This window comes from Condylura cristata, unplaced genomic scaffold (assembly GCF_000260355.1).
Source record: "Condylura cristata isolate star-nosed mole 26May11 unplaced genomic scaffold, ConCri1.0 scaffold00006, whole genome shotgun sequence".
In the NCBI taxonomy this organism is placed as follows: Eukaryota; Metazoa; Chordata; class Mammalia; order Eulipotyphla; family Talpidae; genus Condylura; species Condylura cristata.
Genome location: NW_004567107.1, coordinates 49,675,825 through 49,701,661, shown reverse-complemented (window position 1 = coordinate 49,701,661; position 25,837 = coordinate 49,675,825). Strand labels below are relative to the sequence as shown.

Genomic DNA, 25,837 nt, shown 5'->3' with positions numbered 1-25,837 from the left:
TCTGTCAGGGGATGGATATTAGGGGAAAAGCAGAGAAGGAAAGGAATTTCACATTTGTTGAAAACTATTGTATGGTGCTAGATGATTATCACTCATTACCTTATTTCCTTCTCAAAATAATCTCATATGGGTAGGTTACTATCACCCTAATTTTGACGTTTGAAAACTGAGGTATGTAACTCAGAAGTGGCACAGAGAATTCAGCTCAAAGTTTGTCCTTCCCAATAATTCATTATAATGCAATGTACTCACTCAGATTTGTGCTCAGAAACAAATTTCAAACTTTGAACAGACATCTGTTGTAACAAAACTAATATTTATATGTGGAAATCTCATGGTATACAATGGTACATTCAAAAACATTTCTTGACTTACAAAAACTACCTTAAACTATATGTTTTAAATCATCTATGGTTGCGTCAAAAAAAAAACAAAAAAAAACAACCTTTTCAAACAAAATATAATTATTAAGAAAAGCCACATTCTCTATTTTTATATGGCACCTGAATATGCCTGTTGAAAAACCTTTGGCTCTTATTTCATATAGTCCACTTATTTACCTTCCATGATAGAATAATTATGTGTATTAAATAGTTACATGCCATGATTTTTTCCTCTCAATTCATTTCATTTCTTACCACAGTCTTCTATTTTTGTACCGTAGCTGGTTTGTCCCGTCAGGTGTAACCCCATAGCCCTCCCACCACCACAGCACCTGCGCCCTATCACACAGCACCTGTGCCCCTTGCTCGTCCCTCCCCCATCCTGATTCCCTTCCTCCCCATCAGTTATTTTTTATGTTTCAGATCTCTGGTCAATTGCAAGTTTTCTCTTTTCCTTCACCTTTTGTTCTGATTCTCTTTTTTCCACATACAAGTCTAAAAGCTGGTACTTATTTATTTTTTTCTTTCTTATTTATTTTGCTGAGCATAATCCCTTCCAGCTCCAGTTCATGTTGCTGCAAATGTCATGAGCATATCTTTTCTACCTAAAGAACACGAAAAAATACTAATTTGAAAGGAAACCCCAAATGTTTGTTGCAGCCTTATTTACAATAGTCAAGGTACAGAAACAACTTTAATGTCCCCCAAAGGTGAATGATCTAAAGTTGTGATATAGTTGCACAATGGAATTCTACTAGGGACCATATCATGATTTCTAATCCATTCTAACAGTATCACTGTTATAGAATAATAATCTCGGGTATTCCTTTATGAAATGATTCTTTGTTATTTACTTAATACCTATTTGGTTTTTGAGAGCTGGCTTAGAAAGCTTTTTGCTTAGTGCTGAGCAATAGGAAACATTTGATTTCCTCTAAAGCATCTATAGACTAGTGAGATATAGGTGTAGTTATAACTAATATAAAGAAGTGAGTGAGACTGTTTGGGAGTGAGAGTAGGGCAAGTGGTAACTCTTGATTATACACTGAGATCCTTGAGATCCAGCACTTAACCATTGTCATCAGGAGTATGTTTTCAAGTCTGGCAGATCTCAGACTTTTTAAGTTGTCCACGTCCTTGCCTACAAGTAAATACCACATTTTAACATTTGAATGGACAGAGGATAAGTGTCATTTGGATGTTATTTTTTGTTTGTTTGTTTGTTTTATTCCTCAGCACCCATCACCCAGGGAACTGGAGTCAACTTCCCAATTGGAGAAATTCCGAGCCAACCATACTATCATGATATGAACTCGGGGGTCAACCTTCAGAGGTCGCTGTCTTCTCCACCAAGCAGGTAACTAACTGAAAAATGAGCTAATCTTGCTCTAAGCAGATTTGTAAAAAGCATAAATATTGTATTTTTATTTATTTATTTTAGTTGAACTTTTAATATGTAAAGACCTATCATATTTCTGGACTATTAAATTTACTGTTGATCAAATATGAGAATCTATACATTTTAGAACAAAACTTGTATTTTATAGTGTCAACTATTAAAATAAAAGAATATCTGAATAATTGTTCCTTATACTGTTCTCAAATATAAAAGTCAGTTGCATTTAAATTAATTATGAGGGTCCTTCCTGGTGGCTGAGAAGTTAAAGTCTCAGCACTGTCAAGCTATAAGCAGCCACTGGAGCATGAGTTTGATCTCCAGCCAGGGAGCTGACCCACATGATGCATCAGGCCTCTCCTATCTCATCTCTTGTCCCTTTGGCAGTGTATTTCAGTAGATCCACCTGTTCTGCTCCCAACTGTCTCTGGTGAATCCTCTTGCCTATTAAAAAAAGAAAGAAAAAAAACCCCTGTGGCCTATACCTCAGTTCTTGAATGCATACATAAATAAAATTAATAAAAATAAATTAAGTTTGAAACTTTTTTGTATGTTTGTATACTAAACTCAATTTTATATCATTTATAGTCAAACTTTTTCCATGTAGTTAGACTGCAGAGCAAGTTAATTTGCCTTATTGCAAGTAAAATTGTGACATGTTGAGATCTTAGACATGCTTTGTGTTTTCTGAATTTAAAATGTGAGTAGTAATTTACTATTTGTCTCATAGATCAATATGTTGTGGACACAGATCATTCTGTTTTAGAGTTTATATACTTCAGAATAAGCAAGGTATAAAATTATTTCCCAGTTACATCCTCATGAGAGTAAACTTTTCCTCATTTTAAGTTTTCCATTAATACTTATCAGTGACTCACAAATGGAGGAAATAGACTTAAGGAGATTTTGAAAAATATGTATGTTCTAACTCTGGATATCACTGGAAGAAACTAAAGAATTATTTATTTATTCTGACTATTGTTTAGTGTGGATAGAAACTGCCATCTTCTACATCATGAAAATTCTCTAGGAGTTGTGTGTCAAATATTAATTCCTAATGTATCTATGAATAAACTCAGGTGTACACATACTTTCAGGGTTTGAAAAACAGTACAGTAGTAAAACAACAGTCTTGGAAGTCAGAAGACTTTATTTTATATTGAATTACTGGCATTAATTTTCCCTGGGAATTCACTGAGTTTTCACAAACTTGTCTCCCCATTTGTAAGAAAAGGTAGGGCCAGTTTATATGTGTGGTTTCTAAGGTCATTCCCAATGCTGAAATCCTATGACATGATGTTTATTATGACCGCATAAAATTACCTTAGAAGTTTTTTTTTCTTTTTAAGTTTTTACCTGCACAGTTATAAACAAGAATTCTTAATGAAATGAAAAAATACCTTTCTCATATTGATAGTTATTTGCCTGAGGACTAGTAAGGATCTGTGAGGCAACATCTGCCATAAATAGATTTTCTTATTCTCTGCTTTAAATACAATTGATGTGAGTTGTATTTTCTTTATTAAAATGTCTCATTTTAAAAGTATACCATTTGGATTAAATTTGGCAATGGTTTGTTTTCCATGGTTGATTTTAAAAGTAAAGGATCTTATTTGTAAGGAAAAGTTGTAAAGAATAACATATGAAATAGTTTATAATCAGTACAGTATTATATAATACTTTTTCTTATTAATTATAGGGTTACTACAAATAATTACTATTTAATTAGTATCCTTTAAATGCTAGCTAACTTAACTAGGAACTTTACACTTAATAACTCATTTAATCCCCATAAACACTCCCCTTTGAACTAGATTTTATTATTTCCATTTTACAGATGATTAAAGTCAGTTTAGAAAGGTCAGTGAGTTAACTATTAAGAAGTAGTAAGTGGCCTAGTCAAGATTTGGTATGAGGGCCAGTCTGACTCTATTCCAATAGCTTATCTTTCAATTAGTTTAAAGGAATTAGTTGCTAATGACATGTGCTGTACAAGTAAACTTTATTAATATTAATGATAATTATAAGATTCTGGTACAAGCTTAATAACAATTTTCAAATTAGCCCACTTCTCACATTGAGAATGCATTCTCTTTATTACTGATAATCCTTTGTAAATACATTTCAGAATCTAAATATATTAACTACCATATAATAAATGGGATTACAACTGAAAATATTTTCTATTCCTGTTGATGTTTGAATCAAAAACGATTCTGGGATATTATATTACTTGTGTTCGTGGAAATCCCATTAACACAACTATTGTTATATTTTGCAGCAAAAGACCCAAAACTATATCCATAGATGAAAATATGGAGCCAAGTCCTACAGGAGACTTTTATCCTTCTCCGAATTCACCAGCTGCTGGAAGTCGAACATGGCATGAAAGAGATCAAGGTGGGTGATAAGGACGTGTGGTAGGGACGAGAGAAAAATGGCCACCTGCTTTGTAAGTTTCATTGAGTGAAAGTCTCATAACCGAGCCAATACAGGGTATGTTTTCTTCACGCAATAATCGTAGTAAAAATACTTTGAAGATAACATATGAGTCAAATGTTATCAAAGTTATTATAAAAATTCTACATTTTACACATGTATAAGATGTTTTTGACCGCAGTTAATGCCGGTGAATGTTCACGGTCTGTCTGCTTTCGTTGGTTACAGTGCAGCAGATTGCTTTAGCTCTGTTGGCTTTACTCTGTGGCGCCTTTCAGGGAGGAGCCAACTTTTAAGCAGTTTGCAAGTGTTAGACACTGAAAGTTCCCATTGAAAGGAAGTCCTTATTCCTGTAGGAAGTAGGTACAGTACAAAACAATGAATAAAAGTGTAATGTAAGAAACTTTGTGTCTGAGTCAATTTAGTTATGTTTTCTAGATAAAACAGACTTAATTCCAGTGCAGCTTTGGGGAACCATGGAATTTGAAGAACTGGGTGTTATTTGATTCTGAATTCAGAGTTAAATCTTTTTTGTTTTTAAAGCCTATTAAGTTAAATAGATTTCATCAGACTTAACCATGCATTTTTGCCACAAATAGAAGGAGACAGATAAGTATGGAAGTAGAAAAATTATCTAAAGTTTTTGTTAGCATGTATGTATTGTACAAATATGACTTATATCAGCAACATAAAATGTACTTGAAAATTGGCTTTTAAACCAACTCTGCATTTCATGAAAAATGTAAAAGAACTCTTATCAGTGGTTTTCAGCCCACAATTTGGGTGTGTCTCTCTGAGGGTAGGAGCTGCATATTGAGTAATCTCCGGAGATAAATTACTTTGAAGCTGAGCAATGAAAACCAAAACCAGTTAGACTCTTTTTGCTCTACAAGCTTTAATACTGTGTGGTATAGGGGATAAAGAATGAAAATTCTAGGAGGCGGTGGACTTTGAGTCATGTGCATCTCCTTTAGCATGTAGTGATTTTTACTAATAAGGAAGTGAGCGGGGGGCAGGTGGGTAGAGACAAAACCATAGCCAAAACCAAAACCAAAACCACTGAGGTGGGAAAGTAAGTTTGCAAATGACCATGTGCGCTTCATGGCTGGGCACAGTGCATGTGCAAAGAAGTAGTGGAGATTTCAGGGTCATGGTAAGGATCGATTGGAAATTTAGCCAAAAATCTTGACTTTTGAGACACCTTTGTTCATCGCCCCTAAGCTATTGTTCAGGTGGTAGAAAAAAATCATCTTTACATAGTATATCACATTAGCTCCTTCCCTAATCTCCCACTGCTCAGAGGAGAAAATCAGGAGTCCCTCATATGAACAAGAGGTCTTGTTCGTTGTCTGATTTCCAATCACTCCAGACTTGCAGTGTCATTTGCTTTGCATTTGAACCCATTGTTTAGATTTGTTACTGGACAACCTAGGACCTTCATACAAATCATTTCCTCTAGGATGTTCCTTTTCTAACACTTCATCTAGCAAATTCTTTCGCATCTTTCATGTCCCAAACTAAATTGTTGAATTTCAGTCTAAATCAGGTTGTACTGTTTTTCTCTCTTGACACCAGTATTGTTCTTTCATGGTATTCATGCTGTTACATGTTTATTTATGGTGGGAATTGTCTAAATCTGTCTATAATATGAAGTCAAGGAGCTTAACTCTTTGACTGCTACTATAATCTGCACTAGTAACCATGCACTATGGTGCATAGTAGGGACACAAGTAGTAATTGTTGAGTCAGTAAACTGTTGATAGGCAGAATACTATTTTCATTAGTGAAAGCAAGAAATAATAGGGACTATCATTGGAGGTGTAGAAGTGAGAATAAAAACAAAGCCCTCAACCTTTTATGCTTTATTCCTTGTTTTACTGACATTGTCAGTTTATTCTAAACAAAGCCATATTTTGCCTGTCAGGAAATGATTCTGGAAAAGATTCTAATGGTAACAATAATAACATTGTGAACATGGGAAATGGATGTGTTGTTCAGAAGTGTAGGTGTTCTTTATTATAGAGTGTCATTTTGTAAGAATTGATTCTTCTTTCAGCCTATTGAATAAAGCCAATCTCAAATCATATAATAAAACATTTTTGAAAAGTAGAAGGGAAACTGTCATTCTTTTTCTTTGTAAAATCATTGTATTGTCTTGCTGATTTTCTTTTGTGAAGATGACTAAAATTATTAGAGAAGTCTGCAAAGGCATATTATATTAAGTGTAAACAAGAATGATCCATTCTCAAGTATGCTTAAAAAAACTCTGTCACTTTAATTCTGAAGACCCTGAAGACTTTGTAATGTGCACAATAAGCCATTGTAGAAAGAAGACTTCTAACTACAATGATAAAAATGAGGGCAGTACAGTACTATCTTTATAAATTTGCTAGGCCAAAAACAGTCCTTTTGTTCTTAGAAAATTGCTTTTTTAAAATCTGCAAAATAAAATGCCCCACAGTTGTTCTTGTCCATCTTCAAACGTTCTTTAGACACACTTGCTTGTGTCATGAAGGCAGTTTTCTAAAGAACGTGTGGAGTGGCTGTGGGCATTATAATGGCTGTTATACGTGTCATATGCCCGTTTATCCCACCATAGCCTGCCCTAGTTGGTACTCAGTAGCTATTGATACATATTGGTTGATTAAAATATACTTGTACTTATGAGTGGAAACATTTTTAAATTTACTGGTTGCTGTTTCCTAAGTATGCTGTTATTGTTAACTTTACATTGAATTTACAATTGCCACCGCCTAGCAAAACTGATTTTTGAAATGAAAATTCAAGGTAGGAAAATTATGGACAACACATGGCTACAAACGTTTCCTTGTTATCTGAAGAACCAACTTAGGCCATTGCAACTCATGCAAAAGTAAAGGTTTTGATATGTCCAAGTTACTATACTCATTTTATTTTAAAAGGAAAGGAAGTCAGACTTTAATACAAAAGCTAGATTCATGTAATGACAAGTGTTCCTATCATTTTTAAACGTACATACAAAGGAGTTTATGTTTTATATGTTAAAAACATAAGTCAGCTTATTTTTATATATTTTCAAAACTCAAAAAGTAACAAATTCCTGATCCTAAAGCTATTGTAACTCTAAATTTTGTGGCATGGAGATACCAGTGTCTTAAAACTAAATAAAACAGTATTTAATAGTGTTAAACATTGGGTAGGAACCTGTAAGATTTCCTTAAATTTCTTTGGTGAATAGTGATGAAAATTAAGTTTGTCAACATCTGTATTATATAATACTCATATTTGTGCTTTATGTTCTTTCATGCTGGAGAAGAGGAGAGGCAATCTAAGCTATTGACACAGGGCACGGGGCTTTCAGCCACCATTACCTCACTTTTCTAGATTCTAGAATATTTTTTTCTTTTTAGTCTTTTCTAAATCTCCTACTTTTTAACATCTGACAGACTTGCTCCTGAAAACTTTCTTTTTTGGAAACTGTTTTTCATCATTTTAGATTTGAATGGTTAATAATTAGCTTATCAAAGGGCATACTAAAAAATCCTTTTTCTTCTAGTCTTGAATCTTGATTACTATTTCTTGGGCTTTACTTGAAACTAGAAGAATAATTCCTTTTATTTTTCCTCATAATGTATCATTGCATTTCAATAGCCAGAAATTTAACAGTGTTTTATGTTTGAACTTATGAAACATTTCTTTATCAATATCCCTGTGCCACTGACATTATAATAGTTGCTGATTTCATGTAAGTCTAAATGTCAAAGTCCTAAGATATTATTTAATGGGCATTGGTGATAGATTAGGCTAGAATTTAATTTGAGTTTAGGAATGTTAATGTATATACCAGATATAGGGAGCATTCGACTAAGCTTGGAATTTCCTATTTTAACAAAAATTTAAATACTTTTTTTATTTATGAATGAATTTGTAGAATATTTAATGTATTACTATGTGCTGTGAATGTGAATATCCAGGAGTGGGTATTTGTAACATGTACATAAACTACAGATTATGGATTATAAATTACATTTATAATAGTGAACATACAATGTATTATTATTATTTTTATTTTTTAAGATTTATTTATTTGTTCATACTAAACTGGGGTACAGGCCAGAGGCTCAGGGGCAGTGGGCGAGAGGCTTCACCAGAGACAGAGTGGGGAGCAGAACAGGCAGATCGACGAAGTACACTGCTGAGGGGAGCAGTGGGTGGGCCAGGAGAGGTCTGCCACGCCATGTGGTCACCTCCGGGGCAGGCGGGAATCAAACTCATGCGGAAGTGGCTTTAGCTTCTCAGTGCTGTGCTCTAACCTGCTGTGCCACCAGGGAGGGCCATACGATGTATTATTGAGACATCGGAATCTTTTTTTTTTTTTTTAACCCAAGAATGTACAGCGAGCTTTAATTTTCTAGTCCAACTTTGAAAACCAAAAGTTCTAGCTAGCCCAAGCTGCAGCCTGACAAATTATATAATCTCAGACTTAGCCTAGAGCTGGGTAAGTGAACTGCTTTTTCTTTTTACAACAGGTTGAATACCTACTATCTGGGAGTTATTAACAAAAAACAAGGCCCTAGAAAAAAAAAAGCAGAACAAATAGTTTATTAATCTTCCTGGAAGAATTTTTAAGCAAATCCCATTGGAGACCAGAAAGAACACCACTAATTCCGTGCATTCCTAGAGGTTGTATCACAAGGATTAAATATCAAATATTCAAATATCACATTTTAAGTGTAGCAAACTGAGACATAAAAGTCCTTTTGATAAATTGATATGGAGAGATGGCTTGTGTTTAGTTTAAAGCACCACATTTAGTTTCTTTGTTTACCTTCTTAATGAAAATATCAAAGTAAAGAGCTTGCATTTCTTAGAGAAGGAACAGTGAACCTCCATCTCCCATCAGACCACTGGAGAGAAAACCTCCCAAAAAGCTGGCACTATGGTGTGATTCATTCCTTCACCTAAACTTCCGTAGTTGAAAAATCATAATATGAGCATCTTTCAAGTAGAAAGGGAAACAAGAAAATGTTGGTGAAAGCTTTCATAAGAATTCCTCATCTTGCCTACTAATAAACAGTTGTTTGTACTTTTATGTATTGTAACCAGGAATAGCATTTTGGATGGGGCAAACCTCTGTACTTATTAGGAGTAATACTACCTCATAGGGTCAGGTTATATTCCTATTTCTTTGTTCTGGGAACTTAATGATGTGAAAATACAGTCTTTTACTATCTTGTTATTTAATGGAAAAAAGATTCCTATCCTGAGTTGGGTACAAGGACTGCATTTATGAAACCCTGGCCTCTGTGAACCCTTGGAACTAATATGCATTTATCTGTATTGAAGTTTCATGGGTCAGGGAAAAAGTTATAACGAAGTTTTGTGGCAGTTTTCAGGACTGTAACTATAACATGTTTAGGAGGCTGTTTGTAGAGGTCCTGTAGCTAAAGGAACGCAGTGTCCTGTTCTGCCTCTGCAACCTGGTGTCTGATATATGACAAGTTTTCAGTACTATAATGATCATTTGATGGACTGATACAGTGCATTTTTAAGAACAGGGTTGAAAGCAAAAATATATGTAAAGTTTTACGCCAGTCCTAGAAGGTAGGAGAGTCTGGTTCTCTTCATTTATTTTATTAACTTATTTAAAAAATATTTTATTTTTATTATTTATTTATGCATATAAGAACTGGGGTATAGGTCAGAGGTGTGCTGGGGTGGGGGATGGGTGGGTGGGTGAAAGAATTCACTAGAGATAGAGTGGGGAGCAAAACAGGCCGATTTCCTAAAATACACTGCTGAGGGTAGCAACCGTGAGACAGGAGAGGTCTGCTGTGCCAGGTGGGTCACCTCCCTGGCTGGTGATAAATTCATGTTGCAGTGGCTGTTGATAGTTTTATAGTGCTGAGGCTTTAACCTCTATGCCACCAGAGAGGCCCCTTTTCTAAATATATATGAGTTTTTTAATGCAAGCTTTACATTATGTGGTTTCTTCAGCAAATAAATTATATAGAAAAAGCAGTTAATCTGAAAATTGTTAATATTGAAAAATAGTTAATATAACTATAGGTTAAGTAAAGTTTAAGGAGGTTGAAGGTCCAAATACGGTATTTGGACCATAGTTGGTATTATTTATTATTAAATCAAACAACCTCTACACATTCTGGGGGACATGAAATATGAATTATCTGTTAGGTGATATTACTCTTACATTTGAAAGCGGTATTGTGATTTTATTTTTAAAAGACATTGTTAGAAACATAAATATTTATAAGTAAAATAACATGTATGGTATTGAAAATAATTCAGCAATTTGGAATATGTAAAATTCAATAAGACTAGAAAAAATACTGGTAATAGTTAAAAGTTGGTACTGGTACAATGAGATTCATGTATGATTCTACCTTTGACAACTTTCTGTGCAGATTTTAAAATCATGCTTAAACATTCAGTAGAAACTCACTCCTTTCCACATTTATCTATCAAAAGCACTCATATGTCCAAATTATTTTTAGTTCAAAACTTTTAATTATGATATTTCTTCCAGACACGTGAAAACTCACATATTCTTCTGTGGAAGTGTGTGGGGGTGGTTCTAGCTATATAGAAAAACTAAAAAAAAATCTTTTGCTTTAGGCCTCAGAGCACTGTGATGTCGATTTCAAATTTAGAGGAAACTAAATACCTGTATAGCCTTTGGCAAATCACTTAATTTCAGGAATCTGAATTATCTTACTTGTGAAACTATAACGATGGATAGTAAAGTTTTCTTCATGTTCAAACACTCTAAATTGTAAACAAATTGGAGTCAAGAATTTGTAGATCTTTAAGATGTGAGCATTAAACTGTCATTAATATGATTTTTTTTGAAAATTCAGAAATTGTTTTTTCTTAAATGATTTTTAAAATATTATTGAAACACACTCTTTGAATAACATTAATTGGGCTGTTTATGTGTTTGGAGATAACATGTATTCTGCTTTATACCTGAGGTATGCTTAGAAAACTATGTCTTGTTTTGTGCCATTCTGGTACAATAAATGATTGATAGAGATTGAGTTATTATAACAGAACCTTGTTATGGGATCAGTGTCTCCTACTTTGAAAATAAATGACTCAGCCAGACGGCAACATTTATTTTCTCTAAATGACTAGGGATGTAGCAATAGGAGACCATTATCCTGTGACAATATTCTGTTTCATTGACATTATCTCACAAATGTAATTGGTCCATTACTAAATAGAGGTTTTGTTACTGATCAATTTCAAGTGATTTCTAAAACCATTAGGATAATAAATATGCCATCATAGTAATTTCATTGACAGAATGTTCTTTTTTTCTCCATTTACATTTGTTAGAGGAAAAATATAGATTTAGGTTGAACTTAAACACTACAATTTATACCAGTTTTGACTACTTTTCCATTAAGAGAAATGGAACATTGTGCAGAGTAATCATATTTGCATTGAACTGCTGAACTGACAACCTTAAAATTTTCATGATTTTTTTTTTCCTCTATCACACTAACCACATCAAATCATAATTGTTCCTAAGCAATTAGTTTACTACCTCAGTTTAATGATTTTATTTGAAATAAGTTCCAGATCATTTCTAGGACTTTTCCTGTAAATCCACTAAAGTGACGTATCAGTTATATCAACCCTAACCATTACCAGTGGGGATAATAACAGCATTAGTAACAACAGAAACCTTGAGCTGTCTTGTAGCATAAATGTTTCTAAATGCATGGCTTTTCCCCAAATCTTCTCCTTTAAAAACTCATCTGTAATAAAAACTCATCTATAATCTTGTTAAATTAGAACTCTTCCAGTATCTTTCTGACTTTTACAGTTAAGGTTACGGTATTGATTTTATTTTATATTCCATGGCTCTCAGATGCTTAACACTAATAAGCTTCTATAGCCAAGAGGTTTTTCCCCAGAGGCAAAGGGGGAAGAACAGCTATTTACCTATGCCAATATTTAATAAGCAACTAAAATACACTCCAAATCCTGCATAATTGTTTGGTGTTTTTCTTCTTTACAGATTAGGTTTTCTGACATTACTCAAGACACTTTATCATTGCCTGTCTGTTAAAGTGAAACTGCTTAATGGACAAAAGCATTTTGAAGTGTTTTTAAAAGCAGCTTTCATTTATTTAGTATTCACTCTGTTAGGACGGTTCTTCATTATTCAAAGGATTTTTTTTTTTACTGTCTTAAGAAGGTGTTTGTGAGCTTCAAAGGGATTTGAGCTTTAACTTTGTATTGGGCGTAGGTGTAGCCTAAAGACATTTTTTTTTTTTAAATAAAGTTGTGATAAACGGAGACTTGTAGTAACATGACTTACCGTGTTTGGGTTCAAATATATAAAGATACTTAAACTATCACAAATGTTTTAAGTTGCTCAAGGACACAACTTAAAACAAGTGTAGTTGAGATTAAATAACTCAATGATTAAAGTAAGAGTTTTCATTTATTTAAAATTAGACCGTCATATTTTCTCCTTTAATAAATAACTGACTTCATTTAAGAAAAGGTTGAGAAATCTAACTGAGATGAAATTTTAATTTCTCATTTTCCAGAGTTATTTTAGAATGTGATAAATGTAAAAGTATGATTATATGTAGATGTGACATAGCTTTATGTATTTATGGCAGGTATCTGTATCTTATATATAAGATATATATCAATATATGTTAAAGATATTCTTTCTTAACATGGTAGCTAATTATTTTTTAGATCATCTGGCACCATCATCAAACTACTGTAGTGGGATTAAGTCCATATGTCTTGTCATAACATTCAGACCTTTTTGTTAACTTGGAGAGTGTGGGAAGGACTTACACACATTTTATAATCTACAGTCCTTAGAAACAGATACTTAGCTATTCTCTTGTCTTCATTTGTACTCCCCAGAATACATTGTTTTTCCTTTAACTGATTACATGGCAAATTAAGTATTTCATTTTATATTTTTGCCACATCCGGTATCTAAACCAATATGAGACATTTGCTTCTTAAATGTAATGTCTGGCACAGTAACAAGATTGAATATTAGCCATACATAATTGGGAAGTATTTATAATATTCTGGAGCTACAGGCAATATCTTTTTCTTCAAAAATATGCATTTCACAATTTTTTATTATAAAAGTAATTTAGGGGATTGGAAAACCAAATTATCAAATATATAAGAAAAGTAAAGTTACCTGTAACTTTATTGCATAGAAATAACTCCTGTTAATATTTTACTATATTAGATGCCAGTCTATTTTCTATATTGTCTTCTATGTATTTTCAGTGTATTGTAGTTCAGTGTGCATTTTTGTACACAATGGGCTTTCATGATGTATGTTGTTTTGTGAATGTTTTTGTTCTTTTATCTATAAAATTGGCCTATGGCATGTCATGTAATTTCCATTTATAATGACTACAACAAAATTATTTATTTTAATTTTTGTGTTTGAAAATTATATCTTTTTAAAAAGTCTTATTGACTTGCTTCTGTTTTACTAACTGTATAATTTTGGAGGTACAACTTCACACCTCCGTGTGTGAAGGTCCCTCACTTACCCTCCACCAAGCCTCCAGTGCCACAACCCTTCTATTACTTTTTCCTTCCCCTTTAGCTATCAGTGTATTATTCATAGAGTCTAAGAATTATCCCTTTTTATTTGCTGGTTTTTTCTCTTTGGTTACTTATATGTCACAAAATAGGACGACAAACCAGTTACTTTTATTTTCTAACAATTCATTCAGCATGATTACCTCAAGATCATTTTGCCCCAAAAGGTACGCTTTCATCTTTTTAAATTTTCATGTATATATTTTAAGATGTATTTGTTTTTGCATACAAGAACTGAGGTAGAGGCCAGAAGTGCAGGAGGTGAGAGGATTCACCAGAGACAGAGTGGGGAACAAAACAGGCAGATTGACTGAAATACACTGCTGAGGGGAGCAGCAGGGGAGACAGGCAAGGTCTGCTGTGACATGTAGGTCACCTTCCTGGCCAGGGATTGAATTCATGCTGCAGTGTCTGCAGATATCCTCATTGTGCTGCATTTTAACTCCTTGCACCACCAAGGAGGTCCCTCTTTCACCTTTTGTTAATCACTGAGTTATATATACATTTTCAGATGTCTACTTTACTCCTTTATGTTTAAGAAGTGTCTGTATTTTGATATAATAACTAAAGATGCAGTGTACATGATAGCAGGCAAGTTGCTGCTTAACTATGATGACTTCATTTGTATCTAGTTCTCTTCATTGTTCTCAGGACCTTGAAAACTAGCTGCCTTCAAGTTACCAACTAGATCTGCTTATGAACTTTTGTTAAAGAACTAGATAGAGCCATACTGTAGAATTACTGGGTTGATGTTATGTCCATTTCTAAGGTTTTTGATAAATATTGGCATGGAATCCTGAAAGGTACTTTTACATTTCCACTAATTATAGCTGAGTAGTTTCTTGAGCTCCTTTGTCATATCCATGATACTAAGTACTGCACATGCTTGACAGTAATGATACATGAACCCTATAATATTTTTAAATATTTATGTATACATACAGAACTGGGGTACAGGCTAGAGGTACAGTGGCCGGGGTGGGGGGGGGAGTTGAGAGGATTCACCAGAGACAGAGTGGGGGCCCAGAACAGGCCAACTGGTGAAGTATACTGTTGAGGGGAACAACAGGCGGGTCAGGAGAGGTCTGCCACGCCACATGGATCACCTCCAGGGCAGGGATCAAACTCATGCTGAAGTGACTTTAGTTTCTAAGTGCAGTGCTTTAACCCGCTGTGCCACCAGGGAGGCCCCCTAGAATATGTTTAAATAACAGTGTCTCTGTGGCCTTGTCAATCTACCTGTATACCTATGTAGTCACTTATATTTTGTTGAAACCATTAGGATCAAATCACACCTTCTTGCCTCTCCCCCATGAGCTGGTATCATGCCATTTTATTGTGATGAAAGTAGGAACATAGAAAGGGCACCTCAGAGGTCATACAAAACTTTCAAGGAAAGGCAGAGCCCACAGAAGGTCTTTCTCCTTTCTTTCTCTTCAAGAAAGCTCAGGGCACTTCATCAACCTCAGTCTGTTACATGTAGGGATAATTCAAATAAGGAAGATCATCAGAGTCCTTTTTCACTGGGTAACTGAGAAGAATCAGTACATCAGAGATTTGGGCTGTTATCCTCTTAATAATTACAGTATTTTGGGCCTCCCTGGTGGCTCAAGGGGTTAAAGAGCAGGACTATGAAGATATCCATAGCTAATGTGGCATGAGTTTGATCTCTGGCCAAGGAGTGCACCTACATGGCCCAGTGGACCTCTCCTGTCTCTTCTGCTGCTCCCCTCAGCAGTGTGTTTTGGTGGATCTGACTGTTCTGCTTCCCACTCTGTTTCTGGTGAATCCTCTTACCTCCATACCTTTGACCTACACCTCAGTTCTTGTATGCATAAATAAATTTATTTTTTAAAATTAGAGTATTTTACAAACTATTTCTACAATTCTAAGAAATCTCAAAACTTTTTTCTCTTCAACACAATTTATACCAAGGAGAAAAGAGAGGGAGAGAAAGAAGTCTTGATCTCTATTAGTCTACCAAGGGGGCCTCTTCCTAGGCTTCTCCTAGTCCTCTGGGCACAGAGCCCAAGTCGGCCTCAGGACTGACTGGATTTATGGCTGAAGTGAAAGTTTCAGATTTTTAGCTCCTCAGCTTGTCTCCCATTAGATTGGGAGCCTTTCATTCATTATAAATAGCATTATGATTTTATTCAGATTTTCATTTCCTTTTTCATGTTGTCTTCCAGTTTCCTCCCAGTATTTTAATGGGAAGCAGAAAGTCCTCAGTTTAGCAGAAGGTCATGTTTTACTCTTTGTTTAGTGCTGCTTAAGTTTCAGGGAAGTTCTTGAAGTGCAACTACCTTTGCCTTTATACAACAGTGTGTTTGGTTTCTGAAGAAAAAGCCATTGTTCAAGGGTTGTGAAAACTCTATTTAAAAAAAAAATAAAATGTAGAAGTCAAAAGCCTGTGTAAAAGAAGAAGAAGAAGTAAAGGAAAGAAATCTGGAGAACTATGAGTAATATTAACTTTGTCAGACTTGTTAATATAATCTTGTCAAATCCCAGTGAATGGGCTGCTCTAAACTACGTGCTGCTCCTGCGTAGGCACTTTCCTTGTTTGTTCTGTTCATGCTGATACCAAAGGGTCAAATTTAACAGAAGTTTCCCTGCTGTTTGCACTGCACCTCAAGTATTCTTCTGCAGGAAAAAAAAAAATCTTGCAACATCTGTTCAGCAGCTTGATAATGTAAAAAATAAAGAAGATATTTTTAACAATGATTATAGCTTTTTAAGCACATAGTAATAAAGCATACCTTCATGTTAAATTCTAGAAATTAAGAGACATCAGCAAGTGGTGACTTGTACTTGCAGGGTTTTTATAGACTGGTTTATAAGTAGCATGCCAATAAGAATGATAATCTAGGAATATACACAAGGATTGGATTTTTTTACAGATTTTGAGGTGATTTTTTTCTTTGCTAATTAGGCATAACTGTGTTTTTCTAAATCACAGGAATGGCACAGTTAATGCTTTTTAACTTAGTGTTATGCCGTGCTGAAAATACTATCTTCCAGAAACTGTAAATTCTCTCCCATAATTGATTTGAAATAGTTGTGAACCATAGTGTGATTATAGGGGAAAAGAATAAGCTTTTTTTAAAAAAAAAAAAAGAAAAAGAAAAAGAAAAGAAAACGCTGTGTTTTCCACATAGTCAATAGAAATATGATTTGTAACCTTAATCACTCAAACATATTGGAAAAACTAACATATTGCTCTACTATATGCGAAAAAGGAGCAGGTGTCCCAGACAGGCAGGTGTTAAGGTGGCTGTTTGAGCTTGCCCTAGCTCACTAGTTGACTTCAGTGAAGTTCTCCTAACAGGTGGCTAACTGATTGGAGTGCCATGTGACATTTATCCCGGGAGCGACTTAGATGACAGGCTGCTACAGACTGAGGAAAGGGTCTTCGCTTTGATGAAGAAATTGCCCAAACTCATGTCTCATTAGTGTTTCCTAAGGTTCTTTGGAAGTGAACAACAGTTTAATTAAGGGCTGACGTAAACACGTTTCTGCACACTTTCCCTGCAGCATTTTATCACATTAGAATTGATCAAAATTGTTGCCTTGGGCTGACTTGAACAGATATACATCTGGAGCACCATTTGTGCAAGCTGCCGACGAGTTGAGTGCATACGCTGTGTTTCACAGCAATGCTCTTCCTTTGTAGATGAAATTACCTTGTTGGGAGATGAGTTGATCTAACTCTTTATTTGCTTGTGCCTTTATCTCTTTGAAGTGATGCTCTGAAATGAACGACATGTCAGGGTTTAGGATATATAGATGTCACGGTGCCAAAAAAAAATTAAAGTGTACCTAGTAGAAATGATGTGATGACTTGATTTTGCAAAATGATTGTGTAAAGATATGCTTGAGTTTAAATGAACCAACTTAAGGAGTAGCCTATTTGAACCCTTCCTACCTGATGACCTTTTATTTTGTATTTAACTACACAGTTGGTTTGTAAAACTAATGCTAATTGTCCAATCATGGACACTGGAGAGTGACACCATCAACGTGAATCTTTCTTTAAGAAAACATTGAGCTCCAATTCTCTGTCATCAAGAAGCAACTTTTTCTAATCTATTATCATAATTGCAATTATTTAGTAAGGTTTTGAATTTAATGTCTGTCTTCTCTGGTGAATTGTAAGCATTTGGCCTAGTTTAGCACTGTGAACTTTATGCCTTGCCTAAGTTTCTCACACTTTTTTAAGAAATCCAGTGACTAATTTTTTTCTCTCTTCAGTAACTTTTCTTTTGATTATATTTATTCATGCAACATGCATTTTAGGATATCTTGGTTATAGTTACTGTGTTCATCCTACACTGCTAGCTATCATTATAACATACAGCTTTCACACACAAGTGATTCTAAAATAAACTGCCCAGACAGTGCATGCACTGACTTCTTTCAGTCTTAGATTTTTAAAAGTTCTCTTCCCTAGTAGCATGTTTCTTCAGTGTCTGCATGTTTTTGCATTTCTGATAAAATATTTTTTCACAAGAAGTCAGTCACCAGTCAACCTTTAGAAAACACACTATGATAGAACATAGGACTATTACTACTACTAATATAGAATAATGAAAAAACTATCAAGTAATACAAGACACAATCACGACAATATTTAATGGACTCTATCTCTCCAAAGGTCACAGGTGGTGTTAAATAGAAAAATGGTCAAGCTGCTCAATGCATCAGATATCCAGATGTAGTAAAGTATAGGAAGACATAGTTTTCTAGTCCAAGGGAATGTCATATGTAAAGAAAGACACAATGTTAGAGATCTCTCGGCCCCCATTTGCCTGAGGAGGTCTTAAGCTAATTAGTTTCAGTTTAAATAAAATGAAATGGTAAAAAAAAAAAAAATTCATACAAAATGCGATACTGCAACTCACTTAATATGACAAAGATCCTGTTTGAAGATGATTCCACCTATCTTTTTTTTTTTTAAAGATTTATTTATTTGTGTATATAGAACTGGGGTACAGTCCAGAGGCTCAGGGGCGGTGAGAGGCTTCACCAGAGACAGAGTGGGGAGCAGAACTGGCAGATCAACGAAGTACACTGCTGAGGGGAGCAGCGAGCGGGTCAGGAGAGGTCTGCCACGCCATGTGGTCACCTCTGGGGCAGGCGGGAATTGAACTCATCAGAAGTGGCTTTTTAGCTTCTTACTGTGGTGCTTTAACCCACTGCGCCACCAGGGAGGGCCTCCATCTATCATTTTTATAAAGAGCAGTGATTAGAAGGAGATTAGAAGGCACTTCTTACTTCATCTAGATACTGCAAGTGTAAAGGGCAGAGGGACACTGTGAGAACAGGGCGGGGGGTGAGGTGTTCCAAAGTTTGCTATTCTGAAATCCATTCACTTAACCTTCTTATCAAATTTAGATGTCAGGTCTTCACTGGCTTTTGCCATCTCATCAGCCAGCAACGGCTGCTTCCTTTGCCCAGTAGAAACGCCAACTAATCCTTCTCTTCTCATCTTGCTTCTCTCTTCAACTTCTCTGTTTTATGTATGATTCAGCTTGTGCATTATTATGTGTGCAACTTATATATTTATATATTATTATATACTATTCAGCTTTATTATTATTTAACTTATTTCAACTTAATCTTTTCATGTATTATTCTTCCTGCTTGAGGGACAATAGTTTGTGCAAAGCATGACATTTGTTTTTTTTGGACATAAAGGTCATTTAAAATCAACTCTCCTTAATAATCATTCCTCAAACTTTTTTTCTTTCCTGTAGCATATGAATGCATTAAATATAAAAATGATACCATTTTTCAGTTTGGCAAGAGGTATATTAGACTGAAGACTTTCAAAATAAAATTCAAATTCAAACAAAGCTAATTTGATTCATGATTAAAACATATTAGCTGGAAAATCTATCCTTACTTCTCCCAGATATTTCATATTTCATTTTTAGTCCCTCATCATTCCCAAGAGAATATTTCATTGAGGGGGATTCACATTGTGCCTTGCAAAGGCTGTGCACCAGTATGTCTTTATTGATTAACAGGCCCCAAATTAGTTCCACTTAATGGGAAAACAAAAACTTAAGCCTACTTTCTAACATTATCATTATTTACTTGTTTCTGAAGAAAATGGTTGCAGTATGGTCAGTGGACCTTCCTATTCTTATCTTTACCATACTACTGTATTTCATTTTGATCTTTTATAAAAGGAGATAGTTGTGGTCCCTTTTGCAGCCTGAATGGAGTCAGTTTTATTCTGTGTGTGCAATGTTGGCCTATGTCTATTCTGAATATGAAGTTATCATAATTATGTCTAAAGGGCTCAGAAAGCAAAATGCTACTATACCAGTTATCCAGTAAAGGCAAGTGTAACATTTTGAGCAAGAAAATGCAGAGATTTCATTTTTAAGAAATTACATAATCACTTGTATTCTTGACCTGCTATACAAACACCTTTGCTCTATTAACTTTTTACAAAAAGAGACTATAGAATATGGCTGTATTTAATGAAGATTCTAAAATAGTTCCAGTAGTTCCAAAACCTAGTTATGTTACAGAACTAACATAACTAGAATGATATTCATTCTGTTTTCCAAGATCTGGTCATATTTTTTGAAAGATTTATTTATATATGCATACAGAGGTGCAGGGGGTGAGATTCACCAGAGAAGAGTAGGGTGCAGAACAAGTGAATTGACTGAAATACACTGCTGAGGGGAGCAGCAGGTGAGAACCTGCTGGTCATGTGGGTCACCTTTTGAATATACCTTTTTTTTTTTTTAAGATTTGTTTATTTATTCATATAGAACTGGGGTACAAGCCAGAGGTTCAGGGGGCAGCGAGAGACTTCACCAAAGACAGAGTGGGGAGCAGAACAGCCAGACTGATGAAGTACACTGCTGAGGGGAGCAGTGGGTGGGTCAGGAGAGGTCTGCCATGCCATGCGGATCACCTCCCAGGCTGGGGATCGAACTCACACTGATGTAGCTGCGGCTAGCTTGCAGGGCTGTGTCCTAACCCGCAGCGCCACCAGGGAGGGCCCGGGGGTCACCTTTTGATAGGAGATCAAACTTGTGCTGCATTGGTTGGCAGTAACTTAATAGTGTGAGACTTTACGCTCATATTTTTAATTGTTTTACAATGATAAATATACATACTTTATACAATGAACTCATTAGAAACATTTTCAGAATTTAATTTTTTGGAAATTTTTATTTAAGTACAGATGAATCATAGAAGTGTCAACAGAAAGTCACCAACCTTTTCCTTTTTTTTTTTTTTTAATTTCGGTTTATAATGCACATTACATTGTTTCATATTATGGCAGTTTTTTGATGTATAGCATCAAATACTTTGACATCTGTATATGTTACTTTATGTCACCACTGAACATCCAGTTTCCATCCAGCAACATACAATGGCTTCCTTTACCCATCTCACTTCACCCTTCCCCATCCGTTTTTCTTTTAGTATTTAGTATTTAATTTTTAATTAAAAAATTGGATTAGAAACTTATTTCATTATTTGTAAAGTGAAAGATGACATAGGGGTCTTTCAAACTAACAATTGATTATAAACTTTTAGCAATCAAAAAACCTATATTTGTACAATTAACTTTTAAATCATATTACTTTGAAGTGAGATTGAACAGTATTTTTGATATTTTGAATGTAAATAAGTTGAAATGAACATTCTCCAAACCATGGTTTAAAATTTCTCTTTTTTTGTGGCAGCACTAATTGTATGGTCTTATTAACATTTTGTTTTGTGTTTTTTTCCCCCTTTTGGAGAAAAATATAAGGAAATGGTTCATTAAATTTCTGTTTAGTGACAGCCAGTTCATCACAGAATTGCACTTATGGCTACAAATACACCTGCCATTTTTATAGAATGTGATATCTACAGTCTTTACAGTAGCATGTCCATTCTCTAAATGCCAGCATGCTGTAAACATACTTAATTTTATTTGATTTCTCTACCAGAGCTTAGGTAATATTTTAAATTATAACATATAAAGATGAGTAGTTCTTATAGTACAGCACCATGAAGCATTCTTGTATCCAAGAAATTCTTAATTTAAAGTACACTTTTTTTTTTAATTTATTTATTTATTTGTACAGAATTGGGGTACAGGTCAGAGATGCAGAGGGTGAGAGGATTCACCAGGGACAGAGTGGGGAGCAGAACAGGCAGATCAACGAAGTACACTGCTGAGGGGAGCAGCGGGCGTGTCAGGAGAGGTCTGCCACACCATGTGGTCACCTCCGGGGCAGGTGGGAATTGAACTCATGCAGAAGTGGTTTAAGTTTCTTTGTGCTGTGCTTTAACCCGCTGCGCCACCAGGGAGGGCCTAAGTACACTTTTATGTCTGAGAAAGTTTTGGAGATTTTTTTCTTTAATAGTTTTTAATTTTAGAAATACAAACTATAATATTGGTAAGTAAGATCTGCAATTTGTTGGAATTTGCTTCAAATAATATAGTGAGAGAATGTAGATGAAGTAATGATGGAGTAAGATTGGCTGTGAGGGCCCTCCCTGGTGGCACAACAGGTTAAAGCACAGCACTATGACGCTATCCATAGCCTTTACACACCCAGTTCGATCCCTACCCAGGAGGTTGAGCCACATGGCACCGCAGACTTTTCCTGTCTGCCCACTGCTCCCATCAGTAGTATATTTCAGTCAGTCTGCCTGTTCTGCTCCCCACTCTGTCTTTGGTGAATCTTCTCAACCACCCCCACACCTCTGGCTGCTTTTGCCCCTGTTCTTGTATGCATACATAAATAATCTAAAAAAAAGATTGGCTGTGAGTAGATAATTGATGAAGCAAGGTGATGATGAGTACATGGAAATCCATTAATCTTCTACTTGTGTCTATATTTGAAATACTTGCTAATGAAAATATAAGCTTTATATATCATGTGATTTTTTAGAATATCTTAATGAACATTTATAAGCCTCCCTAAAAATAAGTATTACTCAAGTATTTAAAACAGGGCCCATCTCTCCTACCAACCAGTTTCTTCTCAGCTTCCCTGTTCAGACTAATTGCATGGTACACTATCCCAGTCACCCAAGATGTAACCTCTACCTCAGTTATTATATGGATTCAGTGATGCTGTTTAACTAAGTGTTGCACTAACCTTATCTCTGCAAGTTTCAAGTGCTCATGATCTATCTTTTGGCAGTAATAAATATTTATGGAAAGAAGGAATGAGGGAATTTGTAACTACTCCCATCTTGCCACTTTCGGTAGTTTTGTAATTGATTTTTCCTTATCTGTGTCTCCCCACTAGATTTTAAGCTTTATAGAGGCTGAAACCAAATCTAGTTCACCATTGTATCCCCAACAACTAGTGCAGTGTCCATCATAAATTAGGTGTTCAATACATATTTATGAAAAGATTGTATTAATTAATCTGTCTTCTTAAGTAGTACGCATGACAACTCCTGTCTCCATTTCAACTAATTCATACTCTGTAGATTTTCTGCTCTAAGCTGTAAATGTGATCATATGTCACCCACAGATTTTGTGCTGTCGTCTGGGTTAGCTTTCAGACAGCTACACATGAAGCCTGTAGGTCCTTCCCGCTGCTCACGTTCCTTCCTCATCTCTACACTTCGTCACTCCACAAGTTACTTAATACTACTTACAGGTTATATGACCCCTTGTTGAGAATATTTTATCTCTCTGGGGATGTCATTTCATCCACATTTTATACATGATACCACTCTGTCATCTTCTTCCACCTGGATTGGGGTGCAGAGGTGGTCACTGTCTTCACGCAGTAAGAATGGAGAAGGCACAGCACATGCCACACCTTTGGTCTAACACACTTCCTCCCTCTCCACTGCTGACAACCATTTTCTTATTATTTTCTTCTTCACCGTCAGTGACAGTCCCTCCAGCCGCAATTAATTTTCATTATCTTAACATCCTCACTATTTACCTGGCAAGTAGAGGAACCAATAAATACTTGCAGAATGAGTAATTTAAAGAATGTGTTTTCTTTGCTAAATAAGTAAGGCATTTTCCATAAAAGATGTTAAATCAATGCTATACTTACCAGCATATCCAGAAGTTGTTGTCACATTTATGTCAGGTTTTTCTCTTCTCCACACTGAGTCAAAAGACAGCCCCCTGAATCTCATAATGCTAAGAATGGAATGTATTAGGTACATGAAAATCTTGATGTGAACCAACAGGTCAAGGAAATGCAATGCTGGGTTTTCCTAGAAGGTTAAGATTTATATAGCAATAGGCATAATTCTGGTAATTTTAATAAAGTCTTGGGTTAATATCAGTAGATTGTTTCTGTCATTTGTTTCAACATAACTGATTTTATGGAAAAGAACTAAAGTACAAAAATAATAAAATATTGGAAAATGAAATAGTCTATGTTAATTGAAGCTTCTGGCTTAGGAAAGTTATCAAGTTTAAGTTTTTCCCTTTTCTACTATAGATATGTCTTCTCCGACTACTATGAAGAAGCCTGAAAAGCCATTGTTCAGCTCTACATCTCCACAGGATTCTTCTCCAAGATTGAGCACTTTCCCCCAGCACCACCATCCCGGAATACCTGGAGTTGCACACAGTGGTGAGGAAATTCAGGCATAGTGGAGAAGTCTTCTCTCATTTACCTAGTCCACACCCTTAGGGGTAGAGACCACGCTTATGATTAAAACTCCGGAGACCATGTTTTCTTATAGAAAAGAGAGGTCACAATCGGATCACATGTTTTTCGTAACAAAATATAAGAGATGTTCAGAGTCATGAAATTTAATGGCACCCATGTACATATATTTTAATTACCTTTTTGGAAAGATTATAATCTCAAGATTATAATCTCAAGATATTATGATATGCAGACACTGTTCCCATAGCTACTATTTTCTAGTTAGAAAAAAAAAATCAATATTTAACTACCTATTTGGGAGTGAAATGGATCCAAAAAGTAAAATAGATGTTTACTTTGACAATTGTTTTACTGGGTTGTGTGAAAAGTCATGATGCATTTTTGCTTGAAAAACAGGAAAAGTAATTTGTGACTTTTCTGACAGCCCGATATTTGCCCAAATCTTTCCCATGGACAAATACTTGATATTAATTAATATATTAAATACTTGCTATTATATAATATCTTAATTTAGATAGGAAAAAATCCAGTATTTCATATTTGCTCATCAAGGCATAATATCAAATAATCTTCACAAATTAAAGATGATAGATAAGCAATACATCATATTATATATTTTCTACTGTTAGTTTTAAGTCCTAAAGAGACTTAATTTTAGGTGGAGAAAATTATATATAAATACGTTGATAGTGATTCTTTCTCTACTTTAAATGTATAGTTAGGCAATTCCTTATCTTGCTAATAAACCAAATCTGGTTTGCAAACCTTATTAAGGGGATGTACCATTTGTTAAAAGTGAAGTCCCTATCTTTGGTCTGTAATTATATGGTGATATCTAGTGTCACTATACTTAAAAATGTGCATAGCCTTTATTGCTATCATTAAGGAAATTATAAAGTTATGAGGATACACAAATCAAATATATAAAAGGATTTTTACAGGTGTTGGATATACTGCAAAGATAGCTAAAAAGTCAGTTGATGCATATATTTATAATGTTGACTAGTTAGGCTAAATTAGCATGAAAGTCAGATCATTCATTTCTTATGATTCCTGATTAAGATATCCATGCTACTAAAATTTGGGAAAAATTAAATAGTACATTTTAAATAGGAAACATAATAAGCTTGTGTAAGCCTTCTGCCTGGTCCTTCACCAGCTATTTGTTTCAGTGTGTATTGCGTTAGGCTCTGTGGTAGCTACCTTGGTTACAAGTGATAGATTTTGTCCTTAAAGAGTTTGTAGTACAGCGGAGAGCCAGGGATCTAGTCATCGAATAGGCATTTCACCTAGCTTGGAGGAAGACTAGATTCCCAGAGGAGATGTGTTCCGAACTAAAATTTAATGGTTGAATATACCATAAGAAGGAAAACAGGCCAGGAACAAAGATGTTT

General features: G+C 35.0%; 1 protein-coding gene across 8 annotated transcripts in view; it reads left to right on the top strand.

Annotated features, from left to right (window-relative positions):
- NFIB (nuclear factor I/B) overlaps positions 1-25,837 on the top strand; it is a 226,223-nt gene that overhangs the window by 161,041 nt on the left and 39,345 nt on the right. For all 8 annotated transcript variants that reach the window (XM_012721408.1, XM_004677669.2, XM_004677666.2 and 5 more), the window contains 3 exons: positions 1,620-1,740; positions 4,061-4,179; positions 24,270-24,404. In XM_012721408.1, coding sequence (XP_012576862.1) covers positions 1,691-1,740; positions 4,061-4,179; positions 24,270-24,404 — 304 coding nt within the window. In that variant the 5' untranslated portion in view covers positions 1,620-1,690. The remainder of the gene's footprint in view (positions 1-1,619; positions 1,741-4,060; positions 4,180-24,269; positions 24,405-25,837) is intronic.